The sequence below is a fragment of the Rhopilema esculentum genome, chromosome 6 (genome assembly GCF_057945365.1).
Source record: "Rhopilema esculentum isolate cy_ngs chromosome 6, ASM5794536v1, whole genome shotgun sequence".
NCBI lineage: Eukaryota > Metazoa > Cnidaria > Scyphozoa > Rhizostomeae > Rhizostomatidae > Rhopilema > Rhopilema esculentum.
Genome location: NC_142820.1, coordinates 2,180,078 through 2,199,170, shown reverse-complemented (window position 1 = coordinate 2,199,170; position 19,093 = coordinate 2,180,078). Strand labels below are relative to the sequence as shown.

General features: G+C 36.6%; 1 protein-coding gene across 1 annotated transcript; it reads left to right on the top strand.

The window, feature by feature from the left end:
- The first annotated feature begins 4 nt into the window (after positions 1 to 4).
- LOC135686630 (uncharacterized) lies at positions 5 to 16,160 on the top strand. Its single transcript, XM_065202898.2, has 19 exons — positions 5 to 129; positions 2,367 to 2,401; positions 4,092 to 4,240; positions 4,571 to 4,775; positions 5,404 to 5,562; positions 5,712 to 5,897; positions 6,609 to 6,737; positions 7,557 to 7,685; positions 8,166 to 8,229; positions 8,325 to 8,383; positions 8,529 to 8,651; positions 9,219 to 9,344; positions 10,778 to 10,847; positions 11,510 to 11,585; positions 12,375 to 12,477; positions 14,192 to 14,274; positions 14,944 to 15,072; positions 15,689 to 15,725; positions 16,015 to 16,160. The coding sequence occupies exons 1-19, from the start codon at positions 47 to 49 to the stop codon at positions 16,038 to 16,040; spliced, it is 1,971 nt and encodes a 656-aa protein (XP_065058970.2). The 5' UTR covers positions 5 to 46; the 3' UTR covers positions 16,041 to 16,160.
- The last annotated feature ends 2,933 nt before the right edge of the window (positions 16,161 to 19,093 follow it).

Here is a 19,093-nt window from a genome sequence, read left to right as displayed (position 1 = left end):
ACCGGAAACCGGAACTGTTTCGATATGCCCCCTTTAAATTGGCTTCATGGTCAAGTTCCGTCTATGCTGCTATTCGGAAGCAAAGGAGAAGATAAAGATGAGGTTTCATAATGTTTTGTGTTCTTTTCTGTAAGTATAGTATTATCATTCATTTCATGTTGTCTCGCATAGGATGTTTTTTCATAAAATTCTTTTTTGAAGTAAAGGTAAAGCATGCGCGCTGCGCGACCTTCCTGTCTACACCCGGCGTGTCCACTCTTATTCAGTGGTGTATCCAAGCTCATCCAAGAGATCGCAAAAACATCTTGAGAAAACAAAATGCAAACATTGCAACTGTAGGATTTGCAAAACTTTTATATATAGTTTAGGTTTTTTGTAATTATTATGTATTTCTTTTGTATACACCTTTTGTAAATAGTTGGCCTTAATTAGCTTTTATTTTTAGCTATTTCGAACAGCCAATTCGAAATCAAAGTATTAATGATAACAATAATAACAATAATAATAACAATAATAACAAAAATAAAAGGACTCCTTTCTTCTGACTTAAAGTGCGTGAAGTCAGAAACGTGCCTTCGAATAAGAATATATACCTGTGATTATATGTAACTATGTATACTCAAGAGAGAGAGAGCCTATGTCGCCAGAGACGTCGGAAGGGGCAAGGGGGCAAGCTTGAGTAAAAGATTATTCGAAAAAAAATTCCCAGCTACTAACAATTCGCTCGTAACTATCATTTTGTTTCGATCTCAACCGATTCTAGGTATCATGAAAATCGGCTAACTTTTGGCATTAGAAATTTTAGAAATTTCGTCATGAATAAGGTAGTACTGTCAGAATTTCATACGAATATTTTGAGAATTACAAACGGCCGTTGTCAAAGGCACTTCTATGAAAAGGGCACTTTACCCACCCTTGCCCCTCCTATCAAAAGGCAACAGGGGCGGTTGACCCCCGCGCCCTCTCCTGCGGCCTCACTGTATGCCGCAGATGAGCTTCATTCTACAATGGTCTGTCCACTGTATGCTACACGAGATTTACAATTCTTCTCTACAATCAGCTACGTCACTACGGTATCCCATGAGAGGCGAGCGCATGCGCTACTGGTCATTGCGAACATTTGCTACTGGCATTCGGCTGCGCTTTTCTGTGCACTCTTCGCAAAGACTTGTAAATACAATTTCCTTATTATGTGTATAATTTCTACAAATAATAGCCGTGTTTTTCAAGATTATTGACATACTTACAAAAAACTTTGTTCAGCTAAACTTTGCCTTGTAGGTAAAATGGACGATAATAACCCGTAGACTTACCCTCAAGAAAATGAGGTTGAGATTAGTGGTGCAAATCAAATTAAGTCTCCTACGACTGCCAATTTAAACCAAACTCTTTCAGACATAAATTCAAATTTGAGCTGCATGTCAAAAATTCTCATTAAGATTGCGACGGATCCAGATGAATCCTTTTCTGTACTTTCTCGACCGCCCAAAGGGCGTGAATTTGAGTCCACCGGACAAACTGACTTTTTCTCTACCAGGCATTTAGAAAAACTGTCCACCGGACATAAAGGGCAATATTCCTCCACCGGAGTTTCCGACACTGAGCCCACCGGGAAAAGCGATAGTTTCCCCTCTCCCACGGGACTCTCTAGGGGTAAGCGCCCTCTAGGTCTTGCCTTATCATCTAAAAATTCCAAGAAAGTGTGTTTCTCTGAAAATGGTAATGATGATGATGATGAGCTAAGTTTGCATGCACCGAGTGATGATGGATGTGCCATCTCCCTTTCTGATGCGGTTAACGACCTTTTATCGAACGAAAATCGAAGGAAGCCAACAGTCGACGAGGAGTCACTACTTGAGAAACTTTGCCCAAGCACTTGAAACTCCATCAGATGTTGCTGATAATGTCGACCCAAAACTAGTCTCTTTATTAAACTCGCGTTGGGCTCTCTATTCAGCAGTGGCGGCGCCAGCTATTACAAAGTGGGAGGGTAAAGGGCGTGGCCAGTATGATCACGCCCCTTTTGCCTCGTTCCAGTGATTCGTCCGAGTTCAGTAGATTTCAATAGATTCTCTTGCACTCCTTGGTCATGCCACAGCAAAAATTCAACCCTAAGGCAAACTTCTATGAAACCAGCCCTTAAAAAAGACTGCCAGTCTCTCTGAACCAACCTCTCAGAATTAAATATGCTTGTTGAAAAGCAAACGAACTCTATAAAAACCAAAGAAGACGACATTGCTTAGCCAATAATTTTTGTCATAAAATTTAATTTTTCACCATTTGATTGGATTCCCACCTCTCCTGTGATCTAAATACAGCAAGACGTCCAAACATCATAATCTTTCGTCTGTTGCATTGTTTTCTAGCATCCTGGCGATTTCGTCAAAGCTGGTGGCTGGCGGTATGTTCGTTTGTATATTTTTTGCACCATTTATGGTTTGAAATAGTAATCTAATAAAAATTCACCATGATTGATTCCACAAAGGGGGTTTTATTGAGTGCTAAATGTCGGTAGGGATATTTTTTGGCATGTGGTAAAGTAGAAAGAAATTGGCGTCGCCCGGTTTTTCTCGGTTCTCTGGCGAAAAGTGAGACCATAAGTCCAATATAATCCCGTGTTATAAAAATGAAACTGGTACCAAAAGGTCCGTATTTTGTATAAATTACCCTTTGGTTGTCCTGTAGGTTTTGCATAAATTACCTCTTACATGCCCGAGGTTGCCCTGCAGGACTTGGTGTGTTATAAGTTATCATGGGTTTTGTATCATCATGATACGACCACTGTTGTTATACATAACCATTTTTGTTTAGTTATAGTGTTGTGGAGTGATGAAGTCATATGAACAGATTTTTGAGAATTTTTTTTTCTACCATGTAATTTGAAATAACTTTATAACATAGTACGACTAATGTATGAGATATAGATGAACCAACTCAAATCCTCTCAAATCACTATATTTCATTAAGGAACCTGTCGGTATTTTACAGGCATTTCAAAAACCTAGTCTCAGTAAACTTGTTTAGGAGCAGATTCTCAACAGATTTAACTTGATTTGTACTATTACCGATTTTCAATATCGGCATTTCAATGGAATTCAAAGAATCTAAAAATAAATTTTGATGACCGCATCATTTCTTCGCTCTATGCAGTCAAAGGTCTACCAAGGGGCACCGAAAGGCGCACCGCAAGTTGCCCCGGGTTTTTGAGGTCTAAGAGGCCTCATAAAGAAATGAATTCAATTTTAAGAATGGATTTAATCAAACGTTGCAAAAGTATGCCTAGAAAAGTAAAACGTTTTAAACGATAGCTAGAAATAACTGCAAGTAATATTGTTAAAAGCATTTTAAGCTAATCTGAAGGGCGTGGTCGCAGAAATTTTCTTGTCTTTTGGTTTTGCCCAAGAGCCTCTGAAACCTCTTAACAGCCCTGGGTTTACCTCTAGATACTCTATTCCATTGACTATGCTCAAACTAATTCGTTGGACCTCTCTAGACGAAGAGGAAGAGGCGTAGTATACAAATTCTGATTGGGGCAGTGACCTTCTTGCCAAGGTTTGCAAGCTACTTTGCTCAACGATTCAATTAAACGATGATAGCGAAAAAGCATGTGCTGCAGGCGGTCCATGTATTCCCTGTTGCAGACTTTCTCTTTGGATGTTCATATATTAATTCCGTACAGGGGCGGATCCAGAGCAAATTTGAAGGAGGTGCAGTTGGTAGTGGGGGCGCTAAAAAATATTCAAAAATTGGTTACGACAGTACGCTGTATACAACAATTTCAGATACCTTTTCAGAATAAACAACATAACTTTGAGGTAATTCTTGAAGCAAATTAACCTACCGGTCCAAGAACCTTTTTCATCTGATTTTCATTCTTCAAAAGGGGCGCACAATTTCCAAAAAAGTGGCGCCAAACTTGTTTCAACTCGTTGAGGAGGGGGGGGGCAACTGCCCCTAGTTGCCCCCCCCCCTTTAAATCCGCCACTGATTCCGTATCTATTTTTCTAATCCATAGCGCCATTCGGTCATCTTTCTCATGCTCAATCTTCGATAATTCACTTCAATACCAACATAACCTATCCGTTTTGTAGAATGTGGCGGTATCTTCAGTAACTCCAGTGGGGTAATCAAGTCTCCTCTCTTCGGTCAAAAGAAGTATCCAGCCAACTCTGACTGTGTGTGGAAGATTTCAGTGAAGGACTTTACAAAAAGGATTCGGCTAATTCTCTCTACTTTCAAAGTAACTATTTTCAGTTATTATTTGTTGGTAAATCCTATCCTTTGTAAATCATATCAACTGTCGCCAAATTCACGAGCTTGTATCCACAACTCGTCTCTCCCTCCCAAGAGCTTGTAATCTGTTGAACATTTTGACCTGTCTTCTCTATAAACTAAAATCAACAAACATGACCTCATCATCCTCTTTTCATAGCCCCTTCCGTCCATTTTTCCCTTTAGCACTTTTGTATCGGGCCTTTTTGCTAACATAATCAACTAAAAAGCCCTCAACTAGCCTCTTAAATACTTTCATAACTCAATTTTATACAGTTCAGTTTTCACTTTGTTATAGCTTGAAGAAAGCCATAACTGCTACCACGACAGTTTATCTGTCTACAACGGTCTTGAGGCAAAAAAGGAGGCAAGAATTGGCAAGTTTTGTGGGACAGCAGTTCCAAAGTATATCATTTCATCGGGAAATTCGATCCTGTTGCATTTCCATTCAGACAGTAGCACCAGTGGAACAGGATTTCGAATTATTTACGGCGAATCGCATGGTAATTTTAATAATTCACCTTTTTTGGAGACGGACAAAAGAAAATTTTAAATGAGAGAAGCAGCCCCCGTTTTTAATCAAAGAGCATGCGCATGGATTTTAATTATTTTTATGCTTGCTTTTTGACTGGGAGACGGGGGCTGCCACATATATTAGAAAACTTTATCTCGTTCGTCGCTAATACATCAACTGCTACGTTTCCTGCTTTAAACTTTGATTCATGATTGTAACTTTTGGCTTCAAGGCTTTCAAGGTTCTCAGTTCGAGGCTTTTGACTTACCGTAAAAGCTCTGTTACGACACAGGGTCTCCACACCGAGAATATCACGTGACATCAGCGTCTAGTTCATCAAGACAGGGAGGCTGCTTCGACTAAGGCACCATGAGTATTCAAATCCAAACATGTCATGCATAGCTCCTTTTTACATGTGGCTCAAGCTCCCCCCTTGTATTTCTTTCGAGGCTGATCATCCACCCATTATAGCTTCTTTAATACCGAACAGTTTTTCAATAAAAGCGTTAGTCTCCTCAAACAAACAGTTAAGGCTTCTTTGATCAAATTTATCACTGGAGCTGAAATTTGTTCATATGGGTGTAACCTAGTAAGCTTTTTAATTCGTTCTTCTTCAGGCTGTGACCGTGAATATGAAGGATCTCAAGGTATCGTCACATCTCCTGACTATCCAAGCAATTACCCTCGCAGCATAATGTGCAGCTATCAAATAACAGTGCCTGAAAAACATATAGTTGAGCTTGCTATAACAGACATTCAAATTGAAGGGGGCGAGAGTGAGTAGATTTCTCGTTTATTGTATAATTTTTTTCATCAAGAAATGACTTTGTATTTTTTTCATCAAGATATTTTTTTGGTCAAAATTATGCTTCAAGAATAGTAACATAGCAAAATTCCTCTAAGCAAATTTTTCACTTGCTTCTAGAAAAAGGATCATGCCAATTTGACTACGTTGAAATATATGATGGGGACCTGGAGAGCTTAATAGGCCGCTTTTGTGGTAGTTATTCGCCGGTCGCTGGGAGAATTTATTCCACCAGCAGGACAATGTTTTTGAGGTTTTTCAGCGACCAATCAGTGACTGGACGTGGTTTCAAAGCAGTATTTAAAGGTTAGAGCTTTTAAATGTCAATGTAAATTATGTTAATGAACGTAAACAATGTCACATCTTACTGAAATAACCGATTTCGTGTCAAATGAAGGGTTCGGGTCGTTGCAGTTTGTAAATTCTCACAAGAGACCCCACACACAGCGAGGGTTTTGCCACGAGTAGCAGAAGTTATCAAATATGCTAGATATTTTCCTCAGACGCACAAAAAACTGAATCTTCAGTGAAAATGACCCGTAAGTGGCCAGAATTTAACTGAGTAAAGGCACGAATGAACAGGGAGGAATTTTTGCTGGGGGTTGGGATGCGACACTCCCCCCTCCCAATTTTTTGCGTCTTTCGGTAAATTTTACTTAGGGTCGGTAGCAAGAACTTAAGGGGAGTCAGTAGTAACCAAATAATGCAAAAAAGTTTTTTATTTATCTTGTTATGTCCCTTATCTAAGGCTGAGAATAAATTTTGAATTGGGCGTTTCCATCATTTGAAGGGTGTGGCACCAAAATTCATCCACCATTTAACCCTCGTTGCCTCTCAGTCTTTGCCGTTTAAATCCGCCCCTGCAAATGAAACTGCAATTTGTTGTATACTAAATTTCAAATGGCACAGAAAGGCACTGGCAAACAGATACAAAGATCAAACAGATACATTTCTGTTTCTTGTACAATTGTTTTTGAATTTTATTTTCATTTTTAAAAATCCTATACATTATTTCAGCAAAGCTATTTCGGAGGTGTGCTGAAAATAATGGGGACTGTGAGCAAGTATGTTCCGCTATACCTAATGGAGTAAGGTGCTCCTGTTTTGGAGGCTACAAGTTGAAGGAAGATGGTTTGTCTTGTGAAGGTAATGAATGAAAACCCCTGTTAATGCGCGTCTTTCGATACCTTCCTTCGACATAAGCAGTATATTCAACAACTCGAAGGGGGTTGCCCATTGTATTCTTTTTCATTCAGTTCACGGTTATGAAAGCAATATACTACAGTTTGATCATTATTGGGGGCTCCAGCCTCCCCAGCTCTCCTGGTGCCGACAGCCCTGCGACTTAAAGCAATTTGGAAAGAAAACAAACGTATCGCAAAAACTTTGTTTATTTACTTATTTGTTTAAAAGTTTGAATTGATTGACAAGTTTTCGAAAGCAAATGGATGTAAGAATTCCGAGCAAGATATCTTTTAATTTCATGTGAATTTCTTAACCTTTGTTTACGATTTCTCAATATTCTCTAGCTGTTTGTTTGCCTTGTTGACAATCAGTAGTAGTGATTTGGCGCTCCCCTTTGGATCGCTTTAGTAGAATTTCGGAGCAGACTGTAAGTAGAATAGAAATTCCATATAAAAAAGATAAATAGTCGATGCAATTTTTTAAAAATTACCTGACAAATTTATTATCATTTTGGTGCTTCTCACTTCTGTAAACTGGTGCAAAGCATTTAATGATTAAAATACAGCTTTAAAAGGGATAAAGTTACATAATTAGCAAATATATTCTTATCAGTTATCGCATATATTATATATGTAAAATATATTCACTCTTATCACATGAATAGGCCACTGTTTAATATTCTCAGGTCTTAGGCAATGAAAATATTTTCTATGAAGTTAAGGTATATTTCAATGATTCTAAAAAATTCGTACACAGCTTTGTAAAAATGTTTCTTTTCAGACATAGATGAATGCTCGCCAACTAGGAATCCTTGTATCGACGCTATCGGTTGTGAAAATACCAAAGGTTCATTCAAATGCCAATGTAGGGATGGCACTGTTCTCGATAATGATGGCTTAACTTGTATTGGTACGTTATTTTTTATCTTTACTTTTAGCTAACGCAAATATACGTCTATTTTAGATGGCGAAGAAGGGAATATAGAAATGTCTCATAATCGATTTCCCCTTAGAGTCTGTTTGCATATTATGACTGAACTCGTGTTTGCAGCAAAGCAGATTTTACAAGCCATATAGTATAATAGAATCTCTTTGATATGAGAATGATAAAATCTCGAAACGAGCAGAACTCTTCACTACACTTTAACTTTTGTGGAAACTCTAAGCTATTAAAGACAATTTTGGCCATATAAACAAATTGGAAGATACCTTAAATAAAATTGAATGTTTGCGTTAGCATTGATTAAACATTCTTAATTATATGGGTTTTTTAACGTAATGATGTGAAAGTTGTTCCAAAGAAAATAGAGCATACGCTGTATGAAATTCAAGGCTAACTTGAGCATTGATGAAACAGTCTTGTGTTTATGAGTTTTACTTTTATTCTAAGATACCAAAGAATGTTCTATCGAAAACGGTGGATGTGGCCAGATTTGCAAAGATACATTTGGAAGGTGAGACGTCCAGTTATGGTTTTTCGATGCTGTTCCTGCCATACCTACATTCTTTTTAGGTTAATTATTACTTGATTTATCTTCTTTGTTTTAAGCTATGAGTGTTCATGTCGAGATGGTTTTCGCTTGCAAGTTGATGGACGAAACTGTAAAGGTAAGCGGATCTATAAAGAGATTATCTTGATATCTATTATAAAAATTATTTGATGGTAAGTTGTTTTAGATGTCCTACCGCCAATAATGTCGTCTTTTTTCTAAGTAGCAACTTTTTCTTAAAATTATGTTAATTAATTACGCAGATGTCGACGAGTGCAAAGAGGATATATCTTGCTGCAACCAGAAATGTAGAAATACGAATTCAAGATATGAGTGTAGCTGCTATCCAGGCTTTACGATGGCACATGACAACTGTACATGCCAAGGTATTCCTGATCTTATCATGAGACCACTTATTACAAGTTTCACTTCTGATTTCTATTTTTAATTGTTCGAATAATATTTTGCCTGCAATCAGAAAAAAGGCAATTCTTGATAAATAAAAGCAGCATCGTTTACTTCGTAACTTTGCCCATTTCCTGGGAATGAAAGGCCTAAAATTAACGCGTCGGATGTGATGCTGTGTTAATGACTGTGTCAGATAATGGCCTTTTGAATAATACTTCTGAATGCTATAGGATTCAAAAGATGTCTTATTTAATACAATTAAGCATGTATAACATGCTATGGCCCTAAGAAAAGTGCGTATATATGCCCAATTTTGTTAGACTATCTACGTAATTGCATAAATCTATCTTTTGCTTGCTATAAAGAATAAGCAAAAATAAATCATGAAAAAGATGTTAATTCTTAATGAAGAAGAGGTTGCAAGATGCACCTTTGATGTTTAGATGTTTGTGCTAGCATAAGGCACCAAAAAGGAAGTATTTCATAGACATGGAAATACTTAGATTAAATTCTTGTCTACCAGTAGATTAAACTTTTTTTTACAGACATCAACGAGTGCCTACCCAAAAATCCTTGCTTCAATGCTGTCGGTTGTGAAAATACCCAAGGTTCATTTAAATGCCTGTGTGGAGATGGCTTTGTTCTTGATCAGGATGGCCTTACCTGTTTGGGTGCGTTATTTCAAGTTTTAATATAGGTTTAAATATCAACAGGCTTTCCAATGTACTGTAATAAGCGCACGGGCTCTTATATAAAGATCAATCAATCACTCATGACAATCAGTCAATCAAATAAAGAATGGATGGGCGGATATCAGAGAGAGCTTTTCAAGGAGTGAGGGGGGGGGGTGCTTTTTTCATAGTATTGAAATTTCAAATTTTATTAATTTCAAAACCAAAACAACAATCTCATAAAGTTCTGAATTTTTGTCAAAATCGATGTCATCTTCGTCATCTTCGATTAAGTTTCTAGATTATATTTAAAATTTCAACATATTTTTAGAAGAGGTGGAGAAGCAGCAGCATGGTAAAGCCTAACACATGGAAATAGAATTGACGGACAGCAAAATTTGCTATTTTCTATGAGATTAATTTTGCATTATTTGGGTTTTTAACTGTTTTGTCCATGTTGCTATTGATGAAAGAAAGAAAATGATGCAACTTCACATTTGTCTACGCTATTTTTGAGTAAAATGCGAAAATTATGTCAACAATCCTAGTACCCTGGGTACCAGACTCACTATATAGTACCAGACTCACAAAATGATCCTAGGTGCTTAAAAGAGGGGTGGTTATTTTATCATTTTTTATATTTGGGTTTGTGATTATTTTGGGGTGGTTAAAAGTGGATGGGTGCATGCTAGAAAAATACAGTAGGTTTCTATGTAATGGGGCTATCGTAACAAATCTCTTAGGAGCACATCCTTAACTTTTCTTAGCTTCTTATTTAGTTTTAAATTTTTTATAACATTTGTAACAGTACTATATCTACAACTTTTATCCTTTCTTCTCTTCATTGCACATTCTATATCATGCAAAGTTCTTGCCATATTATATCCTTCATTATTTTCCCCTTTGCTTTGACATAATAACAAATACATAAAAATCTTCCCTTTGTATTTTTCTCGAAGGGGTTTTCAAATCATCAGTTGTTTCCGCTGTGATCATCGTACTTGACAGTATTAATGGAATTTAAAGAATTATCCTTAAAATTTTGTTGTTTATTTGTTAATGCTAGGTTCATTCATCTTATTTCCTGCAAATGAAAATTCTCCTTATTCCTACATGTGTTAGTTCAGTTCATCTGGATTTATGTCGCCAGCATTGTGCTTACGTTTAAAGGCAATCGACAGATACTTAAGTGACTCAAGCCATTTTCAATCAAAAATTGACCAATCGGTGATTGTGATTTCACTCACACACTCATTGATTTGCTAATATTGATTGAAAGATGGCTTAAGCCATCTGTCAATCAAAAATTGACCAATCGGTGATTGTGATTTCACTCGCACGCTCATTGATTGGCTAAAGTTGATTGACAGATGTCTTAAGCCACCTTTTTATCTGTCGATTGCTTTTAAAGAAGGCATGTGAATTTTTTCTAGATATCGACGAATGTCAGATGGTAAATGGTGGCTGTGAGCACATCTGTGCTAATACTTTCGGCTCTTACAGGTTCTGTCCTTAACATGATACTTCATTTTAAAATGTAATTACGTATCAACCTCATTGCAATAACTAAAACATTATCACTTGAATTTTACATTTATGAAGAGGTTTTGAATGTATCATTTTTATTATGTTTTCTTCTATAAGACAGTGTTACATGTAGTTCCACTGCATGCGAGAACAAGTAAACAATACACCAACGTTAATGTTTATTAAAAATACTTCTGCTTTCAAGTTACTTGCCTGATCTGTTTTAGCAGTAGATCAAGTACATACTTAACATAATCTTTAGTATTTTTATTCTGATTAACATTTCGTGAAGACAATAATTTAGGAAGAAAATAACGTTTCATTGTCAAGACAATAATCTCCATGCGATAATTAAACAAAGAAAACGGCTTGTTAGATTGTTTCTCCTAAAATGCATCAGCCAAATATGAAGATTTTTTTGAAAAAGAGGAAAACATGGCTTTACACTGGCTACATATCATATTTCTTGCCTCCATCATGTAGGCTAACATTTTTGTCACATCTTGACTAACTAATAAAAATTTGAGAACTTTGACAGTGCTGTGAGCATTTCCGAATAATCCGAAAGTTCGAGATTTCAGCGTTACACAGTAGTTAAAAGACAAACAGTGATATATGCTGTAAATTTTGTTTCATAGATGCAGTTGCCCTGAGGGTTATACGACAAGTCAAGTTGATTTTAAAAAATGTGACGAAATCGATGAATGCTCCTCCGCAAGTTTTTTTTGATATTATTTTTCCTATTTCATTCCTATTTGTATATGCTACTGCATAGCTTCCGAAGCTAGTTTTTGGAAACTGGGAAGTTATGCATATCGAGCAGTGTCCAGGTCCTTCCTTCTCGATGTGACCATACCACGTGATTCTTTTGCCTGTAATTTTAAAAAGCTAGGGGCTCCCCTCACTCTGAGTGAAAGTTTGGTCTTGTCAGTACTACGAACTGCATACCCTTGGATCGCTAGTCTACAGCCCTAGCCACTCAGCCACCTTCACATCCTATTGCTTTAAAGATCAACTATGCCAGGCAATTCTCAGTTTCTAAAGCATAAGCTTCTTGCTGTATCAAACAGACGACGGCGCCACGAAATTGAGCCTGAGGTGAGGGGGCTGAGAATCAAGTTTAATGATGTAGGATGACCCACCAAAGTTTAGTCTAATTTTTTTAATTATTGCTTCTAGAATGGCAAAAAAACCATATCCCAGGCTAAAATTAATCAAAACACTATATTGCTCAGGATAGACACTAATTATTGTTTACTTGGAAAAATTGGGGACGGGAGGAGTCATGTTAAAACTCTAGTGACAGACATTGGGGAAAAGGAAAAAAATGCCGTCAAACGGTGGGAAGAAAAATAAAAACTTTTGTGCTATAAGACGTTAGACTTCCAACAGTTATGCATCACGAATATATGTGGAAATAAAAAAGTTTGAAAATCAGTATATTAGTGTAGTTTGCTTTATGTATTCTATTATTAATTAAATTACCTTCTTCCTTCTCGATAGGGTACGCATAAATGTGAGCAAATCTGCAAAAATGTGCCTGGAACGTACAACTGTTCATGTAGGCTGAACCACAAGCTAGAAAGAGATGGGAAATCATGCAAACGTGAGATTATTTGCTTATTTCACGCATAAAAGCATAGAAAAGGCATAGAAAAGGCATGAAGTTCTACAATGCTCTATGTCTGGCTATAAATCGGCAAACATCAGTCTTTGTGCTTTTTGAGCCATGGCTGTTGAGAAGAGTCCTTAACCATACAGGGAAACAAGCATGTCTAAAAAACATGTACCTCTCCACCGATACAACAATCAAGCATGTGTGTTTTAATAGCAGAGTTATCAACCTTTATAATAGATCTAGTTGTACCTGTTACTGTGAGTAGTCTTAAGTGCGAAGAGTGAGACGAAATAGTGTGCGACTCGTAAAGGCGAGGTTGGCATAATGTCAAGAGCCTGTGCTCCAGACCTTTAAATTGAAAGTAAGGAGTCTAAAACACAGGCTGAATGTCAAGTGATATACAGTTGTATACACCTCCAAGGAGATGGGGAGGGGGAGTTTGTTGTAATATCTCACACAGTCTTTCCATGATTGTTCTGGGTCTCTAGGGGCTATCGTTTAATCGATGCAAGAGTGATTTAAATAAAGAAATGAAATACATACACCCGGTTTTAAATATTGTTTAGATATACAGCAATTAACCTGTCACTGCAGGAATACTTGAAGTAGTAACGAATTTTTCGCTTCGTTGTCTTACTGCACAGCCATCTCCTTCTCGAAGTTAAACGCAATTACAATGGCTAAATTTCCTAATAATTGCAGCAACTATTTGAAAGATATCAATGGAATATAGCCTGTGTTCCAGACCTCTTGTTTTCAAGTTAGGGGTCTGGGGCACAGACTAATGGAAGTAGGTAAAGCATTCATGTTGTAGCCTTGGCTGTTTATTTTAGACAATTGTTTTGAATTCAGGTCATTTGCTCAAAAAATAAACAATGAACATTTTTTGAACAAGAAATAATTCATTATCTATCAAGAGATCGCTTAAATTTTCTCTGGCGTCTTCATAAAGGGAATTGGAAATTCCGTCACTTGTTGCTCGATATCTGATCGGATCATCTTATATTTCAAAATATTTTTTTTACCTATTCCGAATTTCTCCTCCCCAATTAAAAAACCCTTAAGTAGAGTGTTATGACGATTTAACCTGATTATCAAACACTTGAGTGCTTTTCGATTTCTGTAATTGTTTCGTTTAATTTTTAACCACCCGATATATTAGCACAAATTCTTGTTAAGAACGAATGTAAAGAAAAAAGTTGTCCAGAAAGGCTCTCTTGCCGGTCACTGTAACACTAAACTTTTTATAAGAAACCGTTTTATTATGGGCGCTTATTAAAGAAATTTGCTTAAAGGCATTGTTCCTCAACTACATTTTAAGAAATATCTTGGTTTTTCTATTTGGTGTGATCTTGAAATATTCATAAACGCACAGTCCCGAAAGAGAAAATGGTCAATTCCAGAAAATTTCATATTTCACTATTTCACAATATTTTGCGAAAACTGTTGAAAATACGTTGCATCAATATGTAGCACTTGACAGTAAAATGAAGTTCTTATTCAGAATCTGAACAATCAGATATATGTGCACTTCCTTAAGAAATCAACGTGCTTTTATTACAAGACTCACTTGGTGAGGTTTATAGTTGTTCCATAATTTCGATACTTTTTTGGAATTGTCTTATTTCTGAATAATCGATACTTTCCTCAATCCCTCATAGTGCTCATCATTTGGTTATTCGTTGATCCTTCCTGATTTCAGCCTGCCCAACTTGCCAGGAGTTCACCCATTTGAAAGAAATGGTGTTTAAGCTGCAGGGACAAGTGAAGATCTTGACGGAACAGGTAACAACATGCATATTTGCCTTATACAATAGTGCCGTTGGAGCGAAATTCATATTGGGGGGGGGGGGGGGGAGGGGCTGTCCATTGTTTACCAGCCTCACTATATAAAATTATTTTATATATAGTGAGTCTGGTACCCAGGGTATTACAAAGGTAAAATATTACAGTTTGAAAATTATTGGGGGGGGGGGCTCCAGCCATAAAAGTTGCTAATTTGTCTAGTATCGTTTCACGCAAAGATATGTTGGGGTGACCCTGTTTCAGAAGTTTAACAACTTGAGGAGAAGCTTTTTCGAACACAATTATTCTAACTTTAATTTATGACTTATAATTTAGATTTTGGAAAGCGCATCTTGATGATGAAGCTCACAATAAGCAGGGATTTCTGTTTCGACATCATATCATATGATGTCGAAAATTATCCATCATATACAAATTCGGTGTTTCGCCGTGCTTATTTTGTAATTCATAATTTATACTTTAAAAGCAGAAGGTTACGATCTCAAGGGCATTACTCACCAATTAAATGGTTCCAAGTAAATGAGCACAATGTGAATAATCAACCAGGTTCAAGCCACTTTTTGTCACTTATTTTTGTTTACATAGTAAGTCATACATCAACAAGAATTCTTTCACAACTTTAAAAGTATCATTTCCTTTTATACGAAGCTTGCAAATGGTAACAAAAGAAGGAAATCAGGCAACAAAAATTGTTTTGCTAAGAGCAGTGCCGGAGAGAAAGTCTACAAGCATGGCACACTTTGGCAGCAATCAAAATGCCATTCGTGTGGTTGTATGGTAAGTTATTCCCTCTGGTTTTTGAGCTTTCATGTTTTCAGTTCACAAGACTTCTTTTGATATCACATGGTTTTTTATTATAAATAGTTTTGTTTGAATTTTTTCAAATATATTGTTATTTGCAGCATTAATGATATGTAAATCCTCTGAAACCTTACAAGGACATAGCTTTCCTCCCTACAGAAGTCTTGCATGACATTTCATAGAATCTTCGTTATGTACAGGCAGAAACGTTAAAAGAATTTATATGCAGAAAGAGCAAAACAGTGATAGAAAAGTAGCTAAATAAATGAATCGGGCTTTAGAGGGCGAGGACGTGGGGGAGCTGTAGTTTTGTAGTTCCATCGTCCCCGCCCAAGCATGCTTGGAAGAGCCTTGGCTCGATTCTCCTTCTCTTCCTCACAATTCGAAACAAGCGGCACCTTGCATTTTTTCCTTTACCAAGCCGAAACTCGCATGTTTATTACGCATCGTGAAAACTTTTCATTTATTAACTCGTCCTCTATTCTTTCCTCAGTGCATGAAATTCAAAGGAAATTTTTACGCGATTTTTAGCCTGTCTATCAAAGTTCATCCTTGTAGCTACATTTTAATAATTTTTTTCTTCAAAATTTAGGATGGCATTATAGTGTGCGAAGAGAAGATAGCATGTGGTAAGCTATGCTAGTTTTTTATTGTTAGCCCATATCAACATTTTTTGGAAATTGCATCTTTCAATTTGATTTTCCGATAAGATTTACATTAATGACTTTGTTCTGCTATTCGCACCAGTCAGAAGGATTATGACATCTTAATTTCTTTAACATATAACTTACAATATACTTGAAATTACACTATTTACTGGTTTTCAAAGCCTGAAAAGCCAGTCAAATTGATATTCTTTCATTCGTCAAGTATCCTAGAAAGAACTTGCATTTAAACAATGATTTTTTTACTATGCAGAAGAACCAGGTTTCACCATCAACTGATGCCTTCATCCAAGGTCTCAAATGTGACATTAACCTAACCACCTGCTTTGTTGTTGTGCAGTTCTTGTAATAGAACCGTTGATTAGCTATGTTTTAGATAAACTTTGATATATTCTAGTACATTTGCATATTCATGTTGTGTTTCTTAAGCATGGGGAGGGGGGCACTTAAATAGGAAATTGAAGGTGGTGGGTGGAAGACCGTTTTGCACCCCAGCCTCTAAACATGAAAATTGCCAAAAGCATACTCTTTCCCATAGAAAGTATGCCAAAAAGGCACAATTATGCCAAAATTTAACAGATACAATGATATTTACCACTTAAAATGTAACTGACACATGCTCGTTCTAAGAAAGCCTTAAAAATAATCTTGCATATTTCTTCTTTGTAGATCTTCTTTATTTTGATACCCTGTCCCAGAATGTTGGTACAATTCATAATCCCCTGCTCCTAACCTTTATCGGAAAAGGGTACTCTCCCCCCCCCCCCGGGTCCTTACGTTTTGTACGGTGATTCCTCGCAAAGGAGATTTCCAAGTGTCTCACTGCCATGAGTTTCTATTTGAAAGGAGCATATGGTCATTTCAGGGTCATGGGTGCTTATTTGAAGAGATTGATGCTGCCTTGAGTGGGGAAGAGCCAAAATATATTTAACAGAATTGTTCAATTAAATTTGTTTCGCAGTAATGGATAGTGCGAATAATGAATGATCAAAATGCTAGCACAGCATATACGGTTACTTGAGTAGAGGCGAAGAAACGCTTCTGTAGCTGCTTCAAATTTCAGCAAAATGTGAAGATTCTTCAAATTTCAACAAAACTCTTGAAGCACTGATGAATACTTTATTGGCAAATTGATAATAACATTGGCATTAATGATAATAGTGTTCTAATATAAATATGGTTGTTATTGTAATAGTTATATAATAATTCTTATATTTAATCAAGAAACTAAATCTACTTTCTTAACAGAGCTTCAATCCAGATAAATGAAATATCTTGAAAATGATAGATTCTCCTGCTTGACGCAATCAATCACGGCATACTTTTATAGTAACTCAATAATTATTGTATAAGAGGTCTTGCTCTCTTGGTTTGGGTTGTAAAAAACGATTTAGTTACAAAAAGTCTTAATATAGGCACAACAGGGGATACTTGGCCCCTTACCTTTCCTGTTTAAAATAACTATATTTACGTATGCTTTCAGAAGTTTCAAGGAAATTTGTTAAAACTGGTATCTTGATATCCGTTATAACTTTGACCCAAAGAACCTTTTACTTCTTTATCAAACTTTTTTTATTCAGTCTCATAATTCTTTATGGGGTACTAAATCTGGGATGTGCTACCAACCAATTCAACTCTACGGCCTTTTTTGTGTCTAGGAGAGAGGTGTCGTCCTAAAATGTTAGGACGAGAGGCTGTGCTGTGCTGTAGGCAAATTCAAGAGACCACACCCAAGATACATGAATTTGTGTAGAAATCATTCAAACTATTCAATGACACAAAAGACTGATAAGAAACTGTTCATTCATGAGAAATCTAGAATATAGTAAAGGGTTGCCAACACAGAATTCGTCCAACCAAATATGAAATCACTTTTTAAGGAGGCTGGGCCCCCAAATCTCTTAGAAATTTAACGAAGGGGCTGAGCCCTCTCCACGGCACCACTGGTTTGGGACCAATAAAATGTACCTTACGTAAGTCGACCAACATAGCTGACTCTGCACATGCAAACAGTGACCCTGTATTTAAAGGGCGTTGAATTTTTAATTCAAACAAAATCTCGTCTCTTGAAAAAGCTTACTGTAAAAGCTCTATTAAGCCCCGGGGTAAGGGGCTTATTTATTCTTCAGTCCTAGAGGGGGAGTACTAAAACAGGGGGCTCATTAGAGATGGTGGTTTATTTATTAGCCAAATTAAAACACATTTTTTATCCTCTAATGTGCACAAGTAAATCTTTACATGGGCTGTCTTTAATGCACGTGATCTTATCACGTCACACCGGTCGAGCGATCAACTCAATGTGATTCTTTGTTTCAAATCAGGGGCTAAAGAGGGGACTTAATAGAGAAGGGGGCTTAAAAGAAAAGGGAGACTTAATAGAGCCTTTACACTAATTTATCTTTGAAATGAAGAAGGACACAAGGAACATTGCTCTTAAACATGAATGTCTCAAAACAAACATCTTGTCTTTCCTTTCGAGACAGTATCCGAAAAACTTTCTCACCATCCATGGTATTAGATGTTCAAATCTCTTTAAACTATATTTAAACATTTTATGCTTAACAATTTTTCATAAGGAAAATCCAAAGCTATATTTCATAACATTAATTTGATCTTGATATTTTTTCGCTGGTGTATGTGTTTTGAATTTGTCTTTTCGTGCTTATTCCATCTTTTTTGCTGTTTCAATATCAAGCTGAAGTTTTTGTAAAAAAGCGCTCTTATCACGAGAACTGGTCACATGGCTTTGTGGCGCTACAGTAAAAACCCGTGTATAAGAACCTGGGTTTTAAGAATCCGTTAGCCTAAAACTTAAAATTTAGCCTAAAACAGTTTCTAGGTGGGAACTGTGGAAACTGAATAAATATTATTACTGGCTTATATCTAAAATTAACTCGGCAAAACAATTGTCTTTGAATCCAATGTATATATACAATATTTTGTGAACAGTTTTTTGGCGGTACATAACTTGAAAATGGCTTTGAAAAAAGCAAACATTTCAAAACATATTAACTAAAAGCTTTTTCGTCTGACACTCCTCAGATAGTTTCATTTATCAGTCCTTTCATCTAGCAGTTTTGGAATCGATCTACATACAAACGAAAAAGCCGCCATTGTGTAGACAGAAGGAGTTCGTTTTCTCTCTTGGACTCCAGTGGTAATTTCTCTTTAGGCACGCGGCACTGATTGGTCAACTATACCGGTCTTGTGCTTGCGTTTTTCTGATTGGCCTATTTCGATCCACAACTGGTTATATATTTTTCACCGTGTTCTTTCGGACCTTTATTTTAACGTTTTATGCTCTGAGGAGTGTCAGACGAAAAAGCTTTTAA